The sequence below is a fragment of the Trichechus manatus genome, unplaced genomic scaffold (genome assembly GCF_000243295.1).
Source record: "Trichechus manatus latirostris isolate Lorelei unplaced genomic scaffold, TriManLat1.0 scaffold00016, whole genome shotgun sequence".
In the NCBI taxonomy this organism is placed as follows: Eukaryota; Metazoa; Chordata; class Mammalia; order Sirenia; family Trichechidae; genus Trichechus; species Trichechus manatus.
The window spans coordinates 22,228,052-22,246,434 of NW_004443952.1; the positions used below are offsets into that span (position 1 = coordinate 22,228,052).

Genomic DNA, 18,383 nt, shown 5'->3' on the forward strand with positions numbered 1-18,383 from the left:
GTGGGCTTGGATAGGTCTTGCTTGTTCTTGGATCTAATAATCCAGTAACTCCTCAAGGCTGTTGGGCTACACAGTGAGAGGCAGACTCCTCATGGAGGCCTCTGCACCCCTCCTGGGGCCTAGGGCCTGTCCTTTCCACCAGCACTCACTCACCCATCAAAGGCTGTGAGGTCCGCTCTGCAATCATGCCTGCCTTCCCTGAGGCACCACACTACTTTCTCAGGAAGGAGGACTGTGAGTCAGCCTTCAATCTGGTTCCCTTGGCCCTGTACCTAGCAGAAATTCCTCAAAGCTGGTGGCATGTTGATGGCACTCTTTCCTATTTTCCATTGCTGAAGCAGATTCCCCTCTATTTTTATACTCTTCTCTGTCCTTTCTGTCACTTTCAGAAGGAGGTAGCTTAGGTGGGAGGTGGACATCTGTGTTCAGCTTTCTCATCTTTCCCAAAAGTTTCATAGTTAACATTGTTACCCATACTTTGTACTTTGATATGCAGATATCTGAGAATTCCTGAGCATTTCCTTCTCTGTGGCTCCCTTTTAAAAATTCCTCCTCTTTATCGGCCTTCATCATATCTGGTTTTATAGTTGTTTCCTGGGCATTTTTCCTCTCCCTCTCAAATTTCAGTTTCACATCCTCTTGATCAGATGGGAAATTCTCCCGCCAAACATGGTGTTGCCAGTCTTCAGATAATGAGTGCTGTCCCTTGCCAGGGGCTCGTCATCTGGTATCCTGAGCCACCTCCTGTCCTTCAGCAATATTGATGGAGTTTTCACACATCCTCCTTTCTCTGCCAAAGTTATGACCTTCAAGTGGAAAAAGAGAAGAAATTGTCCCCTTGCCCCCAAGCCCCCAGTCCCCTGTCTAAGCCTTGAGTTTTACTAGAGAGCCATTTCAGACTCCTTCTGGGGTGTCCAGGCCCTCCTACGTGAATAAGCAGACATAGGCACGGGTGGGGCGGGGGCTGCACAGGCTCCCCCATCACTGCTTGGCTGCCCACCCTGGGAAGATAGCACTTCACACAGTTCGCCATATCAAGTCTGTGAACAGCTGCCTCCCTCCCCTCCATGGGGAGTCACTGAGCACCACACATCTGCTCCTTCCGGGGGTGGTGAAAAGATTCCTCCCATCTCAGTGCCTGTGAGTGCCCTTCGGGGTTTCATGGGGTGCGGAATAACATTTTCCTACAGCAAGTCCATACCCAGCCTTCTTGACTGAAGACACACCTGTCCTGGGTTAGGTCCAGTGGCACTACTGCCTTTTCCCTCTTTCCCATGTCCCACATCATGTTTTCTCTTCCTCCCCTTCTTGACTGTGTTGTGTCCAGTAATAAGCACAGCCATTATTGAGCCTTAGCTGCTGTAGACCCTTAGCGTCTACTAGCTTACTTTTAACCTTTTCAACAATCCTAAGCAACAATTGTGGTCATGCCATTTTTGCAGATGAGAGAAGGGCTCAGAGAGGTTCCTTGCTTGCCCAAGGTTGCATTGGTGGTGGTGGCATTGTCAGCACACAAAAATCTGGAGCCTCCTAACTCCAGACCACAGCTTCCCTAGAGGGGAAGATAGAGCCACAGGCTCTTTGCCGTGGGTTGTGTTTTTGGTCCACAAACTATGGGCCAAATCCAGCCCCGCTGTTTTTATAAATAAAGTTTTATTAGAGCACAGCCATACCCATTCATTTACACAATGTCTATGGCTGCTCTTACAATATAACAACTAAGATGAGTAGTTGCAACAGACTATGGTTTGCAAGACCTAAAGTACTTACTATCTGGCCCTTTACAGAACAGGTTTGTTGACCCCTGGTTTAGAGTGTGGGCTGTGGAAAGAAAGAAACCTGACATTAAATCCCAGGCCCACTACGCCTACCTGTGTGACCTAGGGCAGCTGACTCAACATCTTTGAACCTCATCTTACTTATCCATAAAATGGTCATAATTATGCCTTTTGTGTTTATACTGGTGATGAGTAAATGGGATCACACGTGTGAAGGGCTTGGTGTGTGGTAGACGCTCAGTAAATGTGAGTCGTCATTGTTGCTTCCTACCTTTCCCATAGATGTGCAACCTTCTCCACTTTCTCTCCCTGGCTTCCTTTCTGGATCATTCTGGCATTTCTGCCTAAGAATGCTTAAACTTCTCTGATACCCTGGAGCACAGACAGCCCTCAAGCCAGTCCTCCTCCTTGGAACGCTAGGCAGCAGGTATAAGTGATGCTCACCTCAGGCAGGTGAGTTGGGGGTCCTGTCAGTCTCATTCATTCATTCAGCCAGTACTGACTGAGCCAGGCCATTTTGCTAACAGGGACTCAAACAGGGCTTCTTGGCCCTTTAGGAGCTCACAGCCCAGATGGACAGGTTAACAGTCACAATAACTGTAACCTTGATGTCTCTGGATCTTGGTTCCCTTTGGAAAATTCCACTTGGACTCTGCAGAGTAAATACCCGTTCTCCAGAGTTGCTGGGTACTGCTCCTGGGAAGATACATTATAAAAACTGCTTAGCTTAGCACAGCTTCAAAGCCTGCTCCCCAGGCGGGTCTGCCTGTTCAGCGCTTTGGTACAGTATCCATCCTGGGACGCGATCGGCTCACCTGGCCTGCTGGCTCCTCCCAGGACACACACTCAGCACCTCTAAGGGCCGGGGCTGGCTCCACGGGCTCCGGGCCAGGGCAAGGACAGGCCGTCTCGCCTGACCTTGGCAGAGCTGCTGAGAGCTTAGCTCATCTCCTTCCCTGAGCAGCACTTTTATTCTCCTGCAGACACCCATCACAGTGGGGTCAGGGGATCTTGTGCTGCAAACTGCAGCAAATTCCCTGGGTGTGGATGAGCCAAGGAGCTTCCCAGTTACTCCCAAACAAGACCAAGAAAACTCAGGCCTGGAAGGAGGGGCAGAGAATGCAAATGTTCTGGGGGCGATAAGCACAGTCAGTGGAGATTCTAGAAGGACTTCATGAAGAACAGCTGCTTGGAGTGGGGCTTAAAGGATGAGCAGGACTTGGACAAGGAGAGCAGAGGTCGGAAACTTAAACTGACTAGTGAGTGTGTAGTTGGTGGTGAAAATGAGTTATAAAGATATATGATATATTAGGTGAAAAAAAATCAGGATCTAAAATTGCATACACCTTGATGACTTCTACCTAAAAGATTTGTATTTGTTGTATCAGTTAAGGTCCTGGCAGGAAACATGGTATATTCAGGGGGCTAAAGTGAAGAAAATTTACTTTCGAGGAAGTCTTTTAGAGGTGTGGACAAGGTGAAGGGAAAGACAGGGACTGGTAGCAGTGGGGGTGAGGACCACCCACATGCCTACAGGACAGGGCAGGGAGCAGTGTTAATGGCAACAGGACTAGGAGTAACCAAGCCAGGGAGGAGGTGGGGAGACGTACCCTGAACTCTTTCTCCTCCCTCCCTCAGTCTCCTGCTGGGGCCTCCCATTGGCCAAGCCTAACTGGAAGCCAGAGGACTGAGGAGCTCAATGAGGCTGCCCAGAAAAGTCAAATCCCAGGCACAGAGCAGAGCAGGGCAGCGCAGGAGGGAGGGTGTGGGTGTCCCCTCCCGCCTGCTTCCTTCCTCAGGGCTTGGAGTAAGTGAGAGGGGGGAAGGAGAGGAGGTATGCTCTGGAGAGTAGTGTGCACCTGCACTTTTGCTTTTTGTGCTGAGGGGAGTCCCATGCCTTTCATTCCTCCCTTCACCCCCACCCCAAATCTGGAGCCCTGGTGGAAGAAGGGAGTCAGTTGAGGCAAAGAAGGGAGGAATTCAGATGTTAGGGCTGTAGGATGTCAGGGCAGAACACCAGAGCTGGGGACAAAGAATGCACTTTGGAATATAGAAGTTGCAAGAAAGCAGCACATACAAAATGCAGTGACTCCCCAGGATTCCAAGGAAGAAGGGAGAATGTGGACACTTGCCTCCAACCCCTCATCAAGCTATGGAGCTGCTCAAAGATGTCCTCTTTCTGCAGGGATGAGAACATGCACCACCTGGGCTTCCCTAGGCGTCTGTGCCTCATAACTGGGGTACAGTCTTGGGAACGTGAGACTCTTCTCAGATATCCAGCTGTCAAGTCTGCCCCTCTTATCTGGTGCCTGAACCCCTTTTACAGACACCCCACCTCTGCAGTGGCAGAAAACTCACTCCCACCTGAAGAAGACCCGTCTGCCCTTGGATCGCCCCCTTGTTAGAAACTTCTGTCTCTGAGGAGTTGGAAAACTACTTCCTGTGGCTTCCCCCACTGGTCCTGGCCCTTCCCCTGTGCCGTATCAGTCCCTTCTCCTTGGTGACAGCTCCTCAAGATACGCAGGCAGGGTCCATGTCTCATAGGCCTGGACTTCTCTCACATGGCCTTCTCTTGTTCCCGAGTGACAAGGAGCAGGGGAGGAGAGAGCCAGAAACCGTTTTTTTTAGATCTGCTTCCTTTAGCACTCTCAGGTGTGATTTCCTTAATATTCCTCCTCTATTTTGCTGTCAGACACACACTTCGCATAGCATTGATTTCCTACAGAGGTTGGTGTTCATCATCTTAACTGGATAATATCCCCATTTTATTAATATCCAAATAATTTTGTAAATATTGATTTGGTCCCATGAGTCTGCTGCAATTAAAGCAATTGGCACTTTGTCACAAGGAAAGCCACAAGGTTCTAACAGCTAATTTTGTTCCCTGACAGCTCAGTGCCTTGGTGCAGCTTGACTTTGCTGATGGCTGATAGAGCTGCAAGCTCTCAGAAAATGGGAAGCAAAGGGAAGACTGCTGGTTGGGGAATCCAGGAGTGAGGCTTTATGCATTATCCAAGAAGGGGGCTTGGGCTGGTCCAGCATCCTCTGAGGCAGACCCAGTGCTGGGCTCGTAGGGATCCCAGATAGAAGGTGTGAGGATTCTCAGGGCATTAGCCAGGGAGAGTGGCTGTGAGCACAGGACTGTGGAGCACAGAGGAGGGGTCACCACTCACTTGGGGATGAGGGAAGACTTCCTGTAGGGAGTTTAGAGGCAGAGTGGGATCCTCAAGATCAAAGTTTAATCAATTAGTTTCCTATTGCTGCTATAACAAATTACCACAAATTTAGTGGCTTAGAACAACACAAGTTTATTGCCTCACAGTTTAGAAGTCCAAAATCAGTCTTGCTGGGGCAAAGTCAAGGTATCAAGGGATGGTTCCTTTTGAAGGCTCTAGGGGAGAGTTTGTTTCCTTGCCTTTTCCAGCTTCTAGAGGCTGCCTGCATTCCTTGGCTCATGGCCACTTCCTTCATCTTCAAAGCCAGCAACATAGCATCTTCAAAACTCTCTCTCTCTCTGTCCCCCTCCCTCCCTCCCTGTCCTTCTGACTCCTACCCATAATCACATCTCTTTCTCCGACTCTGACCTTCCTGCCTCCCTGTTATAAGGACCCTTGTGATTACACTGAGCCCACCTGAATAATCCAGGACAATCTCCCCATCTCAAGACCCTTAATTTAATCACATCTGCAAAGACCCCTTTGCCATGTAGGGTAACGTATTCCAGGAGTTAGGACGTAGACATCTTGGAGGATTATTCTGTCTACCACATCTAGGAGTCTTTGGGATTTCCAAAACTGTGGAAGTCTGGCTGGTGGAAAGAGGGATTTGAGGGCTGGGGAGGCCCAGCCCCCTTGAGTCATCTGTCCCACCCCATGAAGTTGGATCCTGGGTGTGTGCCTGCCCTAGAGTGTGTGGTTCTGGGAGCCCCAGAGGAACAAGTGGTGGGCCAGGAAGAGGAGACTGTGGCCTGTGGGCTCTCTGCCTCCCATTGAAGGGCTCACATAATGGGTGATGGTGGTGAGGGCTGCAAGGGCAGAGGGAGATATCTTGGGTGGGTCAGGGTACGGAGGGTGTCCGCTCAGGCCAGCTCTGCCAGTTGGGGTCCCTGTGCTCTGCTGCCATGTGGAGTGGCCATCATCTGCCAGCAGGTAGACGCTGTAATGAGACCTGGAGGACTCATGGTCCATGGCTTTCCATTCCTCAGCAGCCAGGCACAGCTCAGGTCACAGGTCCCCACCACCCCTGCCAAGGGAAAGGAGGCAGGGAACTGTCTCCAGGGAACTCCACCTGCCAACTGTCTCATGGGCTTCCAGAGGGGTCCCCATAGAGTGCCACAGCTCTCCCCAACTTCCTTCCCTCATTGGGGTCATTCAAAGGTTAGAGTTCCAGCCACACTGTCCCTGGGGCCAGTCTCTGCATCAGTGGGCTTGCAGGCCTGCCCCTCAGAGTCACTCTTCCCTGCAAGACAATCTCAAGACTCAGTATGAACGCCTTCAGACTCGGACTATTTATCCCTCTACAAACAATCCTGGATGGACACAGGCCTCCTTGGTGTACATTCATTCGTTCTTCTATCCATCACAGGGTTGAGAGCAGTTACTGTATTCCGGGCACCGCGCTGGATGCTGGGAATGAAACAGACCAGCCCTGCCCTCGCGGAGCTGATGTCATAGTCGGGGAGAGAAGGTTACAGCCTCAACACTGTTGGCTCCCTGAGCCCTCTGCTGGGGTCCCACAAGGCTAGCAGCCTCCTAATCCCCACAGCTCCACAACCCTGTAGCTCATAGTTCTCCACTTGGTATTCTGCTCATAGACCTAAATATGTGTTCACTTATGTTCTTGCCCTTTTTAAAAATTTTCACTCATATTTAATTCTGGCTATAGATTATTAAGAGCTAACTTGTTGTTAGGTGCCACCGAGTCGACCTTATAGGACAGAGTAGAACTGCCCCATAGGGTTTGCAAGGAGTGGCTGGTGGATTTGAACTGCTGACCTTTTGGTTAGCAGCTGAGCTCTAAACCACTGTGCCACCAGGGCTCCAACTTATTTGTAGAAATCTGAAAACTAGGGGGCTCCATTTTTAGGAACACTTTCTTCAGTGAATGCTTATCAGATTTGGAAAGGTGGAAATAAATGTAACCATGCAGATACGTTTCTGCTAGAATTTAAGTGCATGCCCCAAATTTTTGAAAAACCTCAGAACTGCGGGGTGTTGCCTCAGCAACTATTAAATTCAAGGAGGCAAAGAGTGAAGAGGCAGGTGGGATTTTGACATGTTTGCTTTTCTGGAACCACAGGTATTTGTGGTGAAAGAGGAATCTCCTGTCTAGCATCCCGACCAGCTTGTGGTTGCACACATCTGATGACAGGGAGCTCACTACCTACAAAGACAGCCTTTTCCATCATTAGAAAGTTACTTTTGGCTTTGGGCCAAAAATCTGCCTTCCGGAACCACCTACTTGTTGGTGCCCCTTCTGCTGCGGGAGCGCCCATCACCAGGCTGCCTCCTCTTCCACAGGACAACCCTTCAGTGTTTGAAGTCAGCCATCACTTCCTGCCTCAGTCTACACTTCTCCGGGCTAATTTTTTAATTAGCTTAAATTAATGGGGTTCCTGGGGAGCTCCAGCCCCAGTAAAAGTGACCTGAATTATTCAAAGATTTGAGTGTTTCAAATGCCTGTTTATCCTAATTAGCATCTTAACTGCAGCGGTGCCCTCGGCCTCTAACGAGCCACATTTTCACAAGTTCCATATTTTAATGGATTTTACTTGAATGAACTATTTAATCAAGTGAAGACACATTTCATGAATGAATAGAAGTAAATCTATAATTATACCCTCTAGTCAGGTAAGAGGATTGACATTTCGGCACAATCCGGGGCTATATATAGCAAGCGCATTTGAATGACAAAGTAGGTTACCTCGGCTTCCATAAGAGAGCTGGGAATTCGCTTCGCTCTCAAGTTCATTTCGTAACCTAATTAGAATTTTCAAAGAGTTGTAAAGTGCATGTGGCGCAGGTCTGGTTCGCCCCTTCTTCACCTGGGTCTCTGCCTTCCTGGATGACGGCTCAGCTGGGGCAGTGGCCTTGTTAGGGAACGCGTCCTGGAAACTACAGGCCACCGTAGCCAGTGTCCTGGGGGTCTCAGATACTTCCGCGGCGTCCAGTCCGGGCTAGATTAAGGCATGTGGGGGCCCTGAACACTAATAATCTGTGGCACCCACACCTCTGTTTACACATGCATTCAAACAGGTTATGTAAGTTATATATATATATACATGTATATGTATGTATATGTGTGTGTGTGTCTTAGCTATCCATGATGTAGCTTCTTTTTAAATGAAACAACTAAGTTCACTGACTCATTTTCTTTGTTGTAGAACGCGTGGAATATTCTTTTTGTAGAAAATGTGTTACATAGTAAAAATCTTAGTACTCTACATCCACTTAAAATTGTATAATCCACTCCATCTCATCCTGCTAAAATGGTTTATGCCACTTTTGCATTCAGTCACTAGTATTATAAAATCAAAAAAAGGAACCTGTTGCTGTCGAGTTGATTGCGACTTATGAGGTCGCTATGAATTGGAATCGACTTAATGGCAGCAGACTTTTTTTTTTTCAGTTTTATAATATTAGTGATTGAACGCAAAAGTGGCATATGTCAGTTTAGCGGGATGAGATGAAGTGGATTATACAATTTTAAGCGGATGTGGAGTACTAAGATTTTTACTATATAACACATTTTCTATGAAAAGAATATTCCACGCATTCTACAACAAAGAAAATGAGTCAGTGAACTTAGTTATTTCAACAATCAGTGTAAAATACTGTTGATCTCCTACAATGAAAAATTGTAACAAGAGTTAGACTCAATAGCCTCCCCTCCCCTTACTTATTAGAAAGAAATAGTGTACTCCCGACAGACCCACCAAGATAAGGAGTTTCAATTACATGGGAGGGGACTGTAGGAGACAGATGTCAGCGAAGGTGTTGAAGTGGTAGGGCCTCATAGCTTAAACAAGCTTGCACATGGGTGCCCTCGTGACCCTACGTGAACTTTATTTCTGGCCGGCGCATTCTCATGCACTGGAACTGGTATCAGTTTCATTTAGTGCCCTGCTAGTTCCCTTCTACTGTGGCAGTTGCTTTTCCTTGTGTCCTGTCTGCTTGGCATCTATGGGTCTTTGCTTTGGACAACTGGTGCCCCTGTTTTGTTGATGCCCTAAGCATGTGCTTACTTTGCTTATTGGGTAATCCAGCCCTGCTTCCAGTCATGGGCTATGAAGTCCACTGCTCGATCAGAGGCTTCCCTGCCTGGTCATGTGTTCAGAACATGGTAACTCGTCGCTATCATAATGTTCTGCTTCTGACTTTCTCTCTCTCCTGTCCCCTTTTTTCCTTCTCTCCATTCAAAGTCAGAGTCTGCTCATGGTGCTAGGGGCCAGGAGTGGGCGGATCTGGAGATTAAAGATGTATTCCGTGTATTTATTGGATGGAGCAAGGGGCTGGAGGGGAGGAATCACAGCTGGAAAGAAAAATGGTACCCTGGATCTGAGCCCTGGTGGCACAGTGCTTAAAAGCTTGGTTGCTTACCAAAAGGTCAGCTGTTTGAATCCACCAGCTACTCCTTGGAAACCCTATGGGGCAGTTCTACTCTGTCCTATACGGTTGCGGTGAGTCAGAATCGACTCGATGGCAGCGGTTTTGGTTTTTGGGTTTTTGGATCTGGAGGAAGTGGGGATAGGTGACTTGGGGGAGGGGTGGGAAGTGTTCAGGCAGGCCGGCAACCCAGCTGAGAGTGGCAGTTCTGTTGCTTGTACCCCTTAGTAGTGGTTCAGTGGTAGTTCCGTGGTAGAATTCTCACTTTCCATGTGGGAGACCTGAGTTCAGTTCCTGGCCAGTGTACCTCACGTGCATCCATCCACTACCTGTCCCTCAGTGGAGGCTTGCACGTCGCTATAATGCAGACCTGATTTCAGCCGAACTTCCAGACTAAGATGGACTCAGGAAGAAGGTCCTGGCGATATACTTCTGACTTCTGAAAATCAGCCAGTGAAAACCCTCTGGTTCACAATGGACTGATCCACAACCAATCATCGGGATGGTGCAGGACCACGTGTGTTTAGCTTTGTTGTGCATAGGGTCACCATGAGTTGGGACGGTGGCAGCTGACAACAACAACAAACTTACCTGAACATTGGAATCACCTGGAGACCCCGTAAAAATACTGATACCTGGGTCCTGTCCCCAGAGATTCTGATTTCATTGGCTTAGGATGCAGCTGGGGCATCAGGTCTGTTTTAAAGTTCCCAGGTAATTTTGATGTGCAGCCCTAGCCAACATTTTGACTACAACCTCATGAGAGACCCTGTGTCATGACCACCCACCTAAGCTACCCTCAGATCCCTGACCTTCCAGAATTATGTAAAATGATAAACGTTTGTTGTTTTAAGGTGCTAAATGTTGGGATATATTTGTTACACACCAATAGATGGTTAATACAGATTATTAGTTGCCCGAAATGTACCCCAAGTCAGTCACTTCTTGCCATCTCCCCCACCATCTTCAGAATCTTTTGTCTGGAGCATTGCTGCAGCCCCCTCACTGGCTTCCTTATGCTTGAAACAGGTCACCTGTAAACAAGTTACTCTGATCGAGAAAATTCTTCTGGTAGCCTGTTCACCTGCACTTCTTTCCCAATTCCATTTGCTTTCCCACGCTTCCTCCGTTCTTCTTTTCCTCCTCCAAACTGCCTGCTTCTCCACCTACATCTGGCAGGCATGGAAAAAGACCAGCTGTACGTCTCCATGCCTAGCGCGTGGATGAGGCTGTGAACCCAGTCAGTTGGAGGAATGAGGCCTTTGTGATGGCTTCATTGGAATGACAAGTCTCTGTCACCCTCTCCCTCTGCGGCCCCGTGGACAAGCAGACCCACTGACCTCTGTGTTCAGACGGCTCATCCAGCCTGCTGGTGTTCTCTCTGCTCAGCCTGAGCAGGACCATCCCCTTGCTCCTGCCTTTCCCCAAAGCCACTGATATTTCCTGAATCCTGACTTCTTTCAAGGTGTTGGACTTCCTTAGAGCTGTAAGTCTGAGTTCAAATGTTAAAATTCTTAGATTGGGATTTGCAATTCCCAGGAGACTTCATGGGAGCCCTGAGGAGTCAGTGGTCTCACCCCTTGTCACCTTTACACTCCCAGCCCCTGTGTCAGTGGCCTCCCAAAATGGTCCTTGGTCCCTGTCTGCTCTGAGCATGAACTGTTTGCCACTATCCCTGATAAAGGACAACCAGAACTGAGCCCAGCACTCCAGGTGTGTTCTGAGATGGACAACCAGAGGAGGACTGTCCCCTTCTTCATTCTAGATGTGATACCATTTTAAATGTGGCTCCTAGTTCTACTCACTCTTGCCTTACTCAGTTAACACATTCTGGTCTCCTAATCAACAAAAAAATATCCAAATCATTTAAAAATATTTTCGTACCTCTGTCAATGGCTCACTTAAAACTTATTCTGTGTCCTTTAGGAACAAAACAACAACAACAACAAAAAAAACCCATTGCCATCAAGTCAGCTCTGACTCATAGAAACCCTGTAGGACAGAGTAGAACGGCTCCATAGGGTTTCTAAGGAACAGCTGATGGATTTGAACTACCAACACTTTAGGTCAGCAGCCTGAGCTCTTAACCACTATGCCAGCAGGGATAACCTGTAGGATAATGGTTCTCAAACCTTACTGTGTGTTAGAATCACCTGGAGGGTGATGAAAACACAGATTGCTGGGCTTTAACCAGAGTTTCTGATTTAGGAGGCCTGGAGTGGAGCCCAAGATTTTGCATTTCTAACAGGCTCCCAGGTGAGGCTGATGTTACTGGTCCAAGGACCACACTTTGAGAACCACTGCTTTCCGGTATGAGCTTGTGTCTATAGTCCGTAAGAGTTCTTAAAAAAAATAAAATAAAATCAACAGCTTTTGCCCCTAGCCTCCTATTCCAGATTATTTATTCCTGGGGCTTGGACCGCCTCCCCCCCACCCCCGCCGCCCCATTCCTCTCCTGGTACCAAGTGACTTTGGCTCCTCATGGATTTGTTTTTGTATCCAGCACCTGTATTCACGGCTGCAAAAACAGGGAAAGGTGATCTCTCAGGCATCTCAGCCCTGTGAGCTGGCTGCAGTGGCCCTGGCCTTACAGGAGCTCAGCCCTTCCTCGTCCTCCTTCTAGCAGCACTGGGTGCCCGGCTTAAGGCCTTTCTCTCTCCCCTTATCAGTCCAGGTCTCCTGCCCTCCTGGCTCTCAGTTCCAAGTAGTGAGGCAGCTTCTTCTCTGTACCTCTCCCCTACCCATCAGCACCCATTTCTCCCCATCCCTCTCAGGATGTCAAGGGTATTTCAGCAAACTGATCCTGGTGGCTACCCACTAGGCCAATATGCAGGCTGGGGGAGGGGAATATACACACACACACACACACACACACACACACACACACACACACACACCTGTAAACCAGTTACCATCGAGTTGATTCCGACTCATGGCGACCCCATGTGTGTCAGAGTAGAACTGTGCTCCTTAGGGTTCTCAGTGGATGATTTTTCAGAAGATCATCAGGCCTTTTTTCCAAGGCGCATCTGGGTGGACTCGAACTTCCAGCCTCTTTGTTAGCAGCCAAGCATGTTAACCATTTGAGTCACTCAGGGACTCTTACATTTTGTGTGTGTGTGTGTGTGCGTGTGTGTATAAAATTTTCTTGGGAGTTAGGGCTACTCCTTTCTCAGAAAAATGTATTTCAATATTTATAATGGAGGTGAATAGAAAAATAGGATTCATTTTACAGAAATGCTATTTATAGCAAACTGCAGAAAGACATTGGTTCCATTAAACAAGAAATACATACACTTCCAGAAGGCAGAACAGGTGTTTACAAATATTTCCAGTTCATTTGGTCAGTCTTTGACCAATACCCTCAGTGATCCTCCTATCCATAGTAAGGATGTGGATTTTTTTCGTTCTGAGGAAGACCAATCCCACTCTTTCTTTGCCATGCTTTGGTTATTTTAAAATGCCATTTATTACTGATTTCCTCCATTTGTTTTCTCTAAAAATGCCATTAGAATAAATACTCAGATTGAGTTTAGATCCTTGGTGCTGAAATTATAGGCAGTGAGTGGCTGATTGCACCAACCATCTGTTCTGACCCTGCCTGGCTCATCGGGCCTGGGGGAACTATCCACATCTGGCAGATTCCAGATTTTCTTGGAAAAGCCAGCATGGGAACGTGGGAAGAGCATAGACTGAAAGCCGTACCTTGGGGTCCTCATTTATTAAATCAGGGGTGGAATGAGATGACTATAAGGTGTTTTTTTTGTGTGTGTGTGTTTAGTTCAGACTGCCTATAAGTATTTTGTTCTGCCTTAATTATATACAGCTCTCATACACACATGGATACATACACACATATACCCCAAGCCACTGACCACTTGATGCTTTGCCCAAGGGCTGGAAATGATAATTCCAGCTTTTAAACAGTGTCCAGAGCTTTAGAGTTTTCAGAATCATTCTGTATCATCAGTGTTTTTGTTGGACCTTGACCACGCTGTGAGTTACATGCTGTATTGCCCCCATTTTACAGATGAAAAGACCAAGACTTGAGAGGTTGAGTGGTTTCCCTTAAGTTAAGTAATACGTAAATGGAAAGCCAGGGCCTGACTTGGTGTGGCTGGTAGTTTAAGCATCAAACTGTGTTGCCTTCCAGCAGGGGAAGGGCCTGTTTGCACGTTTTCCATGTTTGATAATTGCAGTTTCTCCACAACATGGCGCACAAAACTGATTATGAGACCCCACTGGCATCCAAAAAGGACTTGAGGTGGCAGAAATAAACTGTAATGGCAAAATCAGCTTTTTTCAATCAGCTAGTTCCCAATCTTTCATCAAAATAGCGGTAAAAACTACAATGGACAAGGTTCACCCTGAGAGTGGCAGTTTCTTTCCTTTTAAAAATATTTATCATGAAGTATTTCAAGCATTTTGAAGAGTACAGAAGAAAATAGCAAACACCCATGAACTCACCATTCAGACTTAATTAATGTTCATATTTTGCTCTACCTGCTTCAGATTTCTTTTAAGGAAATAAAATATAGCCGTTCCCATTGAAATTCCCTTTGTTCCTCTTCTGTGGTGGTGGTTTTTCAGTGACCATCCTGGTTGTCTGCTAACCAAAAGGTTGGTGGTTCAAGTCCTTCCTTCCAAGGTACCTCTGGGTGGACTCAAACCACCATCCCTTCAGTTAGCAACAAGCGCATTAAACGTTTCCACCACCCAGGAACTCCTGGCAACATTAGGCAAGCCCTTTCCCTCTCTGGCCTACTTGTGCCCTAGTATCAAATGCAGGGGTGAGGGGTAGGGAGGAGACGGGGTGATCAATAAGGTTCCTCGGGGCATTCTATATTATAATGAAAAAAAAGCTCAACAGCCCTTTCCTGTTGTCAGGGAAGTGGAGAAAACTGGTAGGTGAGTCACCCTGCTCATTCAGGCTGTTTCCCCAGGATGGACCCTATGGATTGGCGTTCCCGTGGCCGCCTGCACACCCACTTTCTGCTTTCTCTTTGCTGGCAGGTGAGAAACGACCTGACTGGGGTTCTGTACGGTGAGGACATCGAGATTTCGGACACAGAGAGCTTCTCCAACGATCCCTGCACCAGTGTCAAAAAGCTTAAGGTGAGTGCAGTGGGCTACGGCCTGAGTGACAGACGGATGGGGTTGGGAGCATTCCTCGGACTCCCCAAATGCCATGATTATGAGAGAGCCTGAAGTTGGGTCTGTTTTATTTCATCCTTGACATCTCTGACTTAGGGAGATGCTCCCACGATTGGCTTCCCTGGCTTTTCCCTGGTTTTTTGGCCAAAAGGCCTGACTGCCAGGTGCACAGCAAGTTAGAACTTACACGGTGACTTTCTCTCTCCCAACCCATCCTCAGCGGCAAGCAGGGCACGAGTTATCACCTCTGCTTTGAAAAGGCTAGGAGAGAGGAAACATCTTGCCCAAAGCCCACAGGATTATTGCTGGGACTGAAGCTCCTGGATCCTGACCCTCATCGGGTGACCATCACTTCAGGGACAGAAAGGGTCATCCAGAGTTTTGCCGGTTGTAAATGGGTCTCTAACTTTCATTTATCCATTTATTCAGCAAACTTTCACAAACGTCTTTTATGTGCTAGACCTTCTTCTGGGCTCACAGATGCCACTGGTCCTGCCTTTGTCCTGAGGCTGCTCACAGCATGATGAGGAAGACAGAAAGCTCTCAGGGGACATGAGACCAAAGGGGAGGAAGTGATTCATCTCACCTGGGCAGAAGGAGAGGGGTTCAGACAATGCTCCAAAGAAGAGACAACATTTGATTGGGGCCCTGGAGGGCAGGCAGGATGTGGACCTGCAGGAGACCCACAGGGGAGGGGGGATGAGGATCAGAGGGCAGGCTGGCCTGTCATGGTATGCTTGGGGATCAGCAGGGATTCCTCAGAGGCTGAAGTATCTGGGAGGGATGCTGAGGCTGGAAGCAGAGTTTGGAGCCAGTTTCCACAGCCTTGAATGCCGAGCTGAATTTGGTCTTTGATCCTGAGGGCTGTGGGGGAGCTGCTGGACCTCTGTGAGCAGGTAGAGACACAGGCAGATCTGTGATCTTCCTCTTTCCCTCACTTCCATCCCCTTTTGCCCACATTTAAAGTCATTGACATGGATACCCTAGATGCCAACTACTGTTGTGTCTCTTCTCTCTTGGACAGACTGAGTCATACATTATACCAGTAAGAGCAAGTGGCCATTTAGACTCTTGCCTTTCAAGTCCCCTGTTCACAGATGGGGAGACTGAGGCCCAGAGATGGGGGAGGGGATGAGGGAAGCAATGCACCGTTTGTTTAACACCTACTGGGGACCAGACACTGCCTACGTGCCACGTTTCATCCTCACGGCGCAGCCCTGGGAGCTTCTGCAGATGAGGGAACGGGGCAGGAGAGATGAGAGGACCAGCCGCAGCCTGCCGGGCTGGAGTGGATCGGCCAAGCTCTTTTGCCTGCGGTGCCGCTCCCTCAGATTGTGTGGTCTGAGGGATGAACGAGAAGGCTGTGTGGGGCCTGGAGGATTCAGGAAGACTGGGGTGCCAACCCTGTAGGGAACACCTGGGGGTGCAGATGGGTGAGAGATGGGCATGGTGCTGTGATGACACTCTGCTGCCACATGTGGTGTCTCCCCAGGGAGGGCACTTGAAACAGCCTCCTGTGCCTCAGAGGCCCCACGGAGTTCTGTGGGCTTTCAAGTTTAAAGAGCCTGTGTGTGTGGTCCAGAGGCACTAGTTGAAAGTCAGCGAGAAATCAGAATGGAGCTCGGTACTCTGCTCATCAACCTGCCTTTGGCTGGCATGATAGCAGAAGTAGGAGTAATATTAACGATGATAAAAATAGCAGCTGACTTTCCAGAGCACTGACCAAGGGCCAGGCCCCATGTGGAGCCTCGACCTTCACCGGCTCACAGAGTCCTCCCCAGAGCCCTCGGCGGGAGGGGATTCTTGTATCCTCATTGGGGAACTTGAGGCTCAGAGAGGTTAAGGAACTAACCCAAAACCACCCAGCTGGAAGATGGTGGGGTTAGAATTTATGACCCAGGCTTTTCCACTGCCCCACACGTCCCACGGTTCTGAGCAAGGATTTCAGTATCACGTAAACCACAGAGAGCAGGACTGAGGACAGAATGCTCAGTCTGCTGGAAACGATTCCCTCTGCCTGGAAGGTTCTTCCCCCAGATACCTGCTTGGCTCCTTCTCTGTGTTCTTCAAATCTTTCCTCATCCCCTTCCACAGGGGTGTTCCGTGTACCCCTTACTTAAAATTGAAATCCCTGCCCCTGTGCCCCCTCTTCCCCTCTTATGCTCTATTTTCTCCATTCTACGGATCGACATCTGACATACTAGTCATTTTACCTAATCGGTTTGTTTATCATCTGTCTCCTCCCGCTAGAATGTGAGCTCCAGGAGGCAGAGGTTGCTGTCTCTCTCGGTCAGTTTTGTTCCCCAGCACTTTGAACCAAACCCAATTTGCTCAACAGTTTGATGAGTATGTGTAAATGATATACTAATCTGGACAGACAACCCCAAAACAGAATGCGTGTTCAAAGTACTCAAAAACAAAGAAAAGGCAGTAACTTCGGGAGAGTTAAAAGAAAAGCAAATCTCTGATATACTGTGGGATTAAGATGACGGAAGTGCAGAGGGCAAGGAAGAAAACTGAATATTAAATGACGGGATTAAAATCTGCTTTGGAGGCAGTAGAGAACAGAATTAATGCCAAGGAAAATAACTATTAATAATGTGTAGGACCAAATTCGAGATGCTTTCCCAGAATTCAGAGGAAAAGGTCAAAGAGATCAATCCAATGAGGGAAATGATAACAGTTATGGAGGCTGGAGAAGGGTGATCCTAAGGGAAAACCAGAACAAATTAAACAGAACCAAAATAAAAAAATAGGTATCCCAGTAGCAACGAGCACATCTAGCACCCAGATCTTGGTTTCTAATACCATTCTCCAATAAAAGGAACCAGAGCTCCTTAGAGAAATGGCTGGTTTTAAGAGTGAGACAGGAAGCATATAAGATGAGCTTGGAGCATATTGTATTGCCTGAAATCAAGGAAGAGCTCAAAGAAGACCACAATGATGGGGCTATGTCAAAGGGACACAGGAGCCAACTGAAAGAGCTCCCAGTGGCCCAAGGGGCCAACAATGGAACAATTTAAGCTGTAAAGTAATAAATAAAGTAGTATTAGATTATAACCCAAAATACAAAATACATATCCTCAATCCATATTGATATAAATAAATTTGAATAAATAAATGGGAGATAATAGACAAATCTGCCGTGCAGATTTCCATGTAATTTATGTAGATATTTCACCCTTGAGGTGGAGCATAACTCCCCAGTCCTTAAGTGTGGGCTGCACATAGTGTCTTCCTTCCAAAGAGTATAGTGTGGAAAGGAGGAAAAAGGAGTTACTTTACAGTGGAGAAATATGACAAAATAATGACAGCCCAGGTACTCGAGGTTAACATCAACAGTGATAAGTCATGTTAATGGCATGCACCCTTGATGTGATAAAAAATAGCACGTTACCTCGGTGGTCTTCCTTCCAAAAACATAACTCCAGTCTAAATAATGAGAAAGACATCAGACAAATCCCAACTGAGGGACGTTGCACAAAATACCTGACCACTGCTCCTCAAAGCTGTCAAGGTCATCAAAAACAAGGAAAGTTTGAGAAACTGTCACAGCCAAGAGGAGCCTAAGGAGACGTGATGACTAAATATAATGTGGTACTCTGGATGGGACCCTGGCACAGAAAAAGGACATTTCGAGAAAAAAAATGAGAAAATCTGAATAAAGTATGGACTTTAGATAAAAATAATGTATCAATATTGGCTTATTAATTGTAACAAATGTACCATACTAATTAAGATGCTAATAATAGGATGAAAACTACAAGACACTACTGCAAGAAACCAAAAGAGACCTGCATAAGTGGAAAAACATACCTGGCTCATGGATAGGAAGACTCAACATTGT

The 18,383-nt window shown here is 47.5% G+C and overlaps 1 protein-coding gene across 1 annotated transcript in view; it reads left to right on the forward strand.

The window, feature by feature from the left end:
- The window catches only part of GABBR2 (gamma-aminobutyric acid type B receptor subunit 2), a 272,614-nt gene that overhangs the window by 59,538 nt on the left and 194,693 nt on the right, over positions 1–18,383 (forward strand). Inside the window, exon 3 of the mRNA XM_023727472.1 lies at positions 14,396–14,497. Coding sequence (XP_023583240.1) covers positions 14,396–14,497 — 102 coding nt within the window. The remainder of the gene's footprint in view (positions 1–14,395; positions 14,498–18,383) is intronic.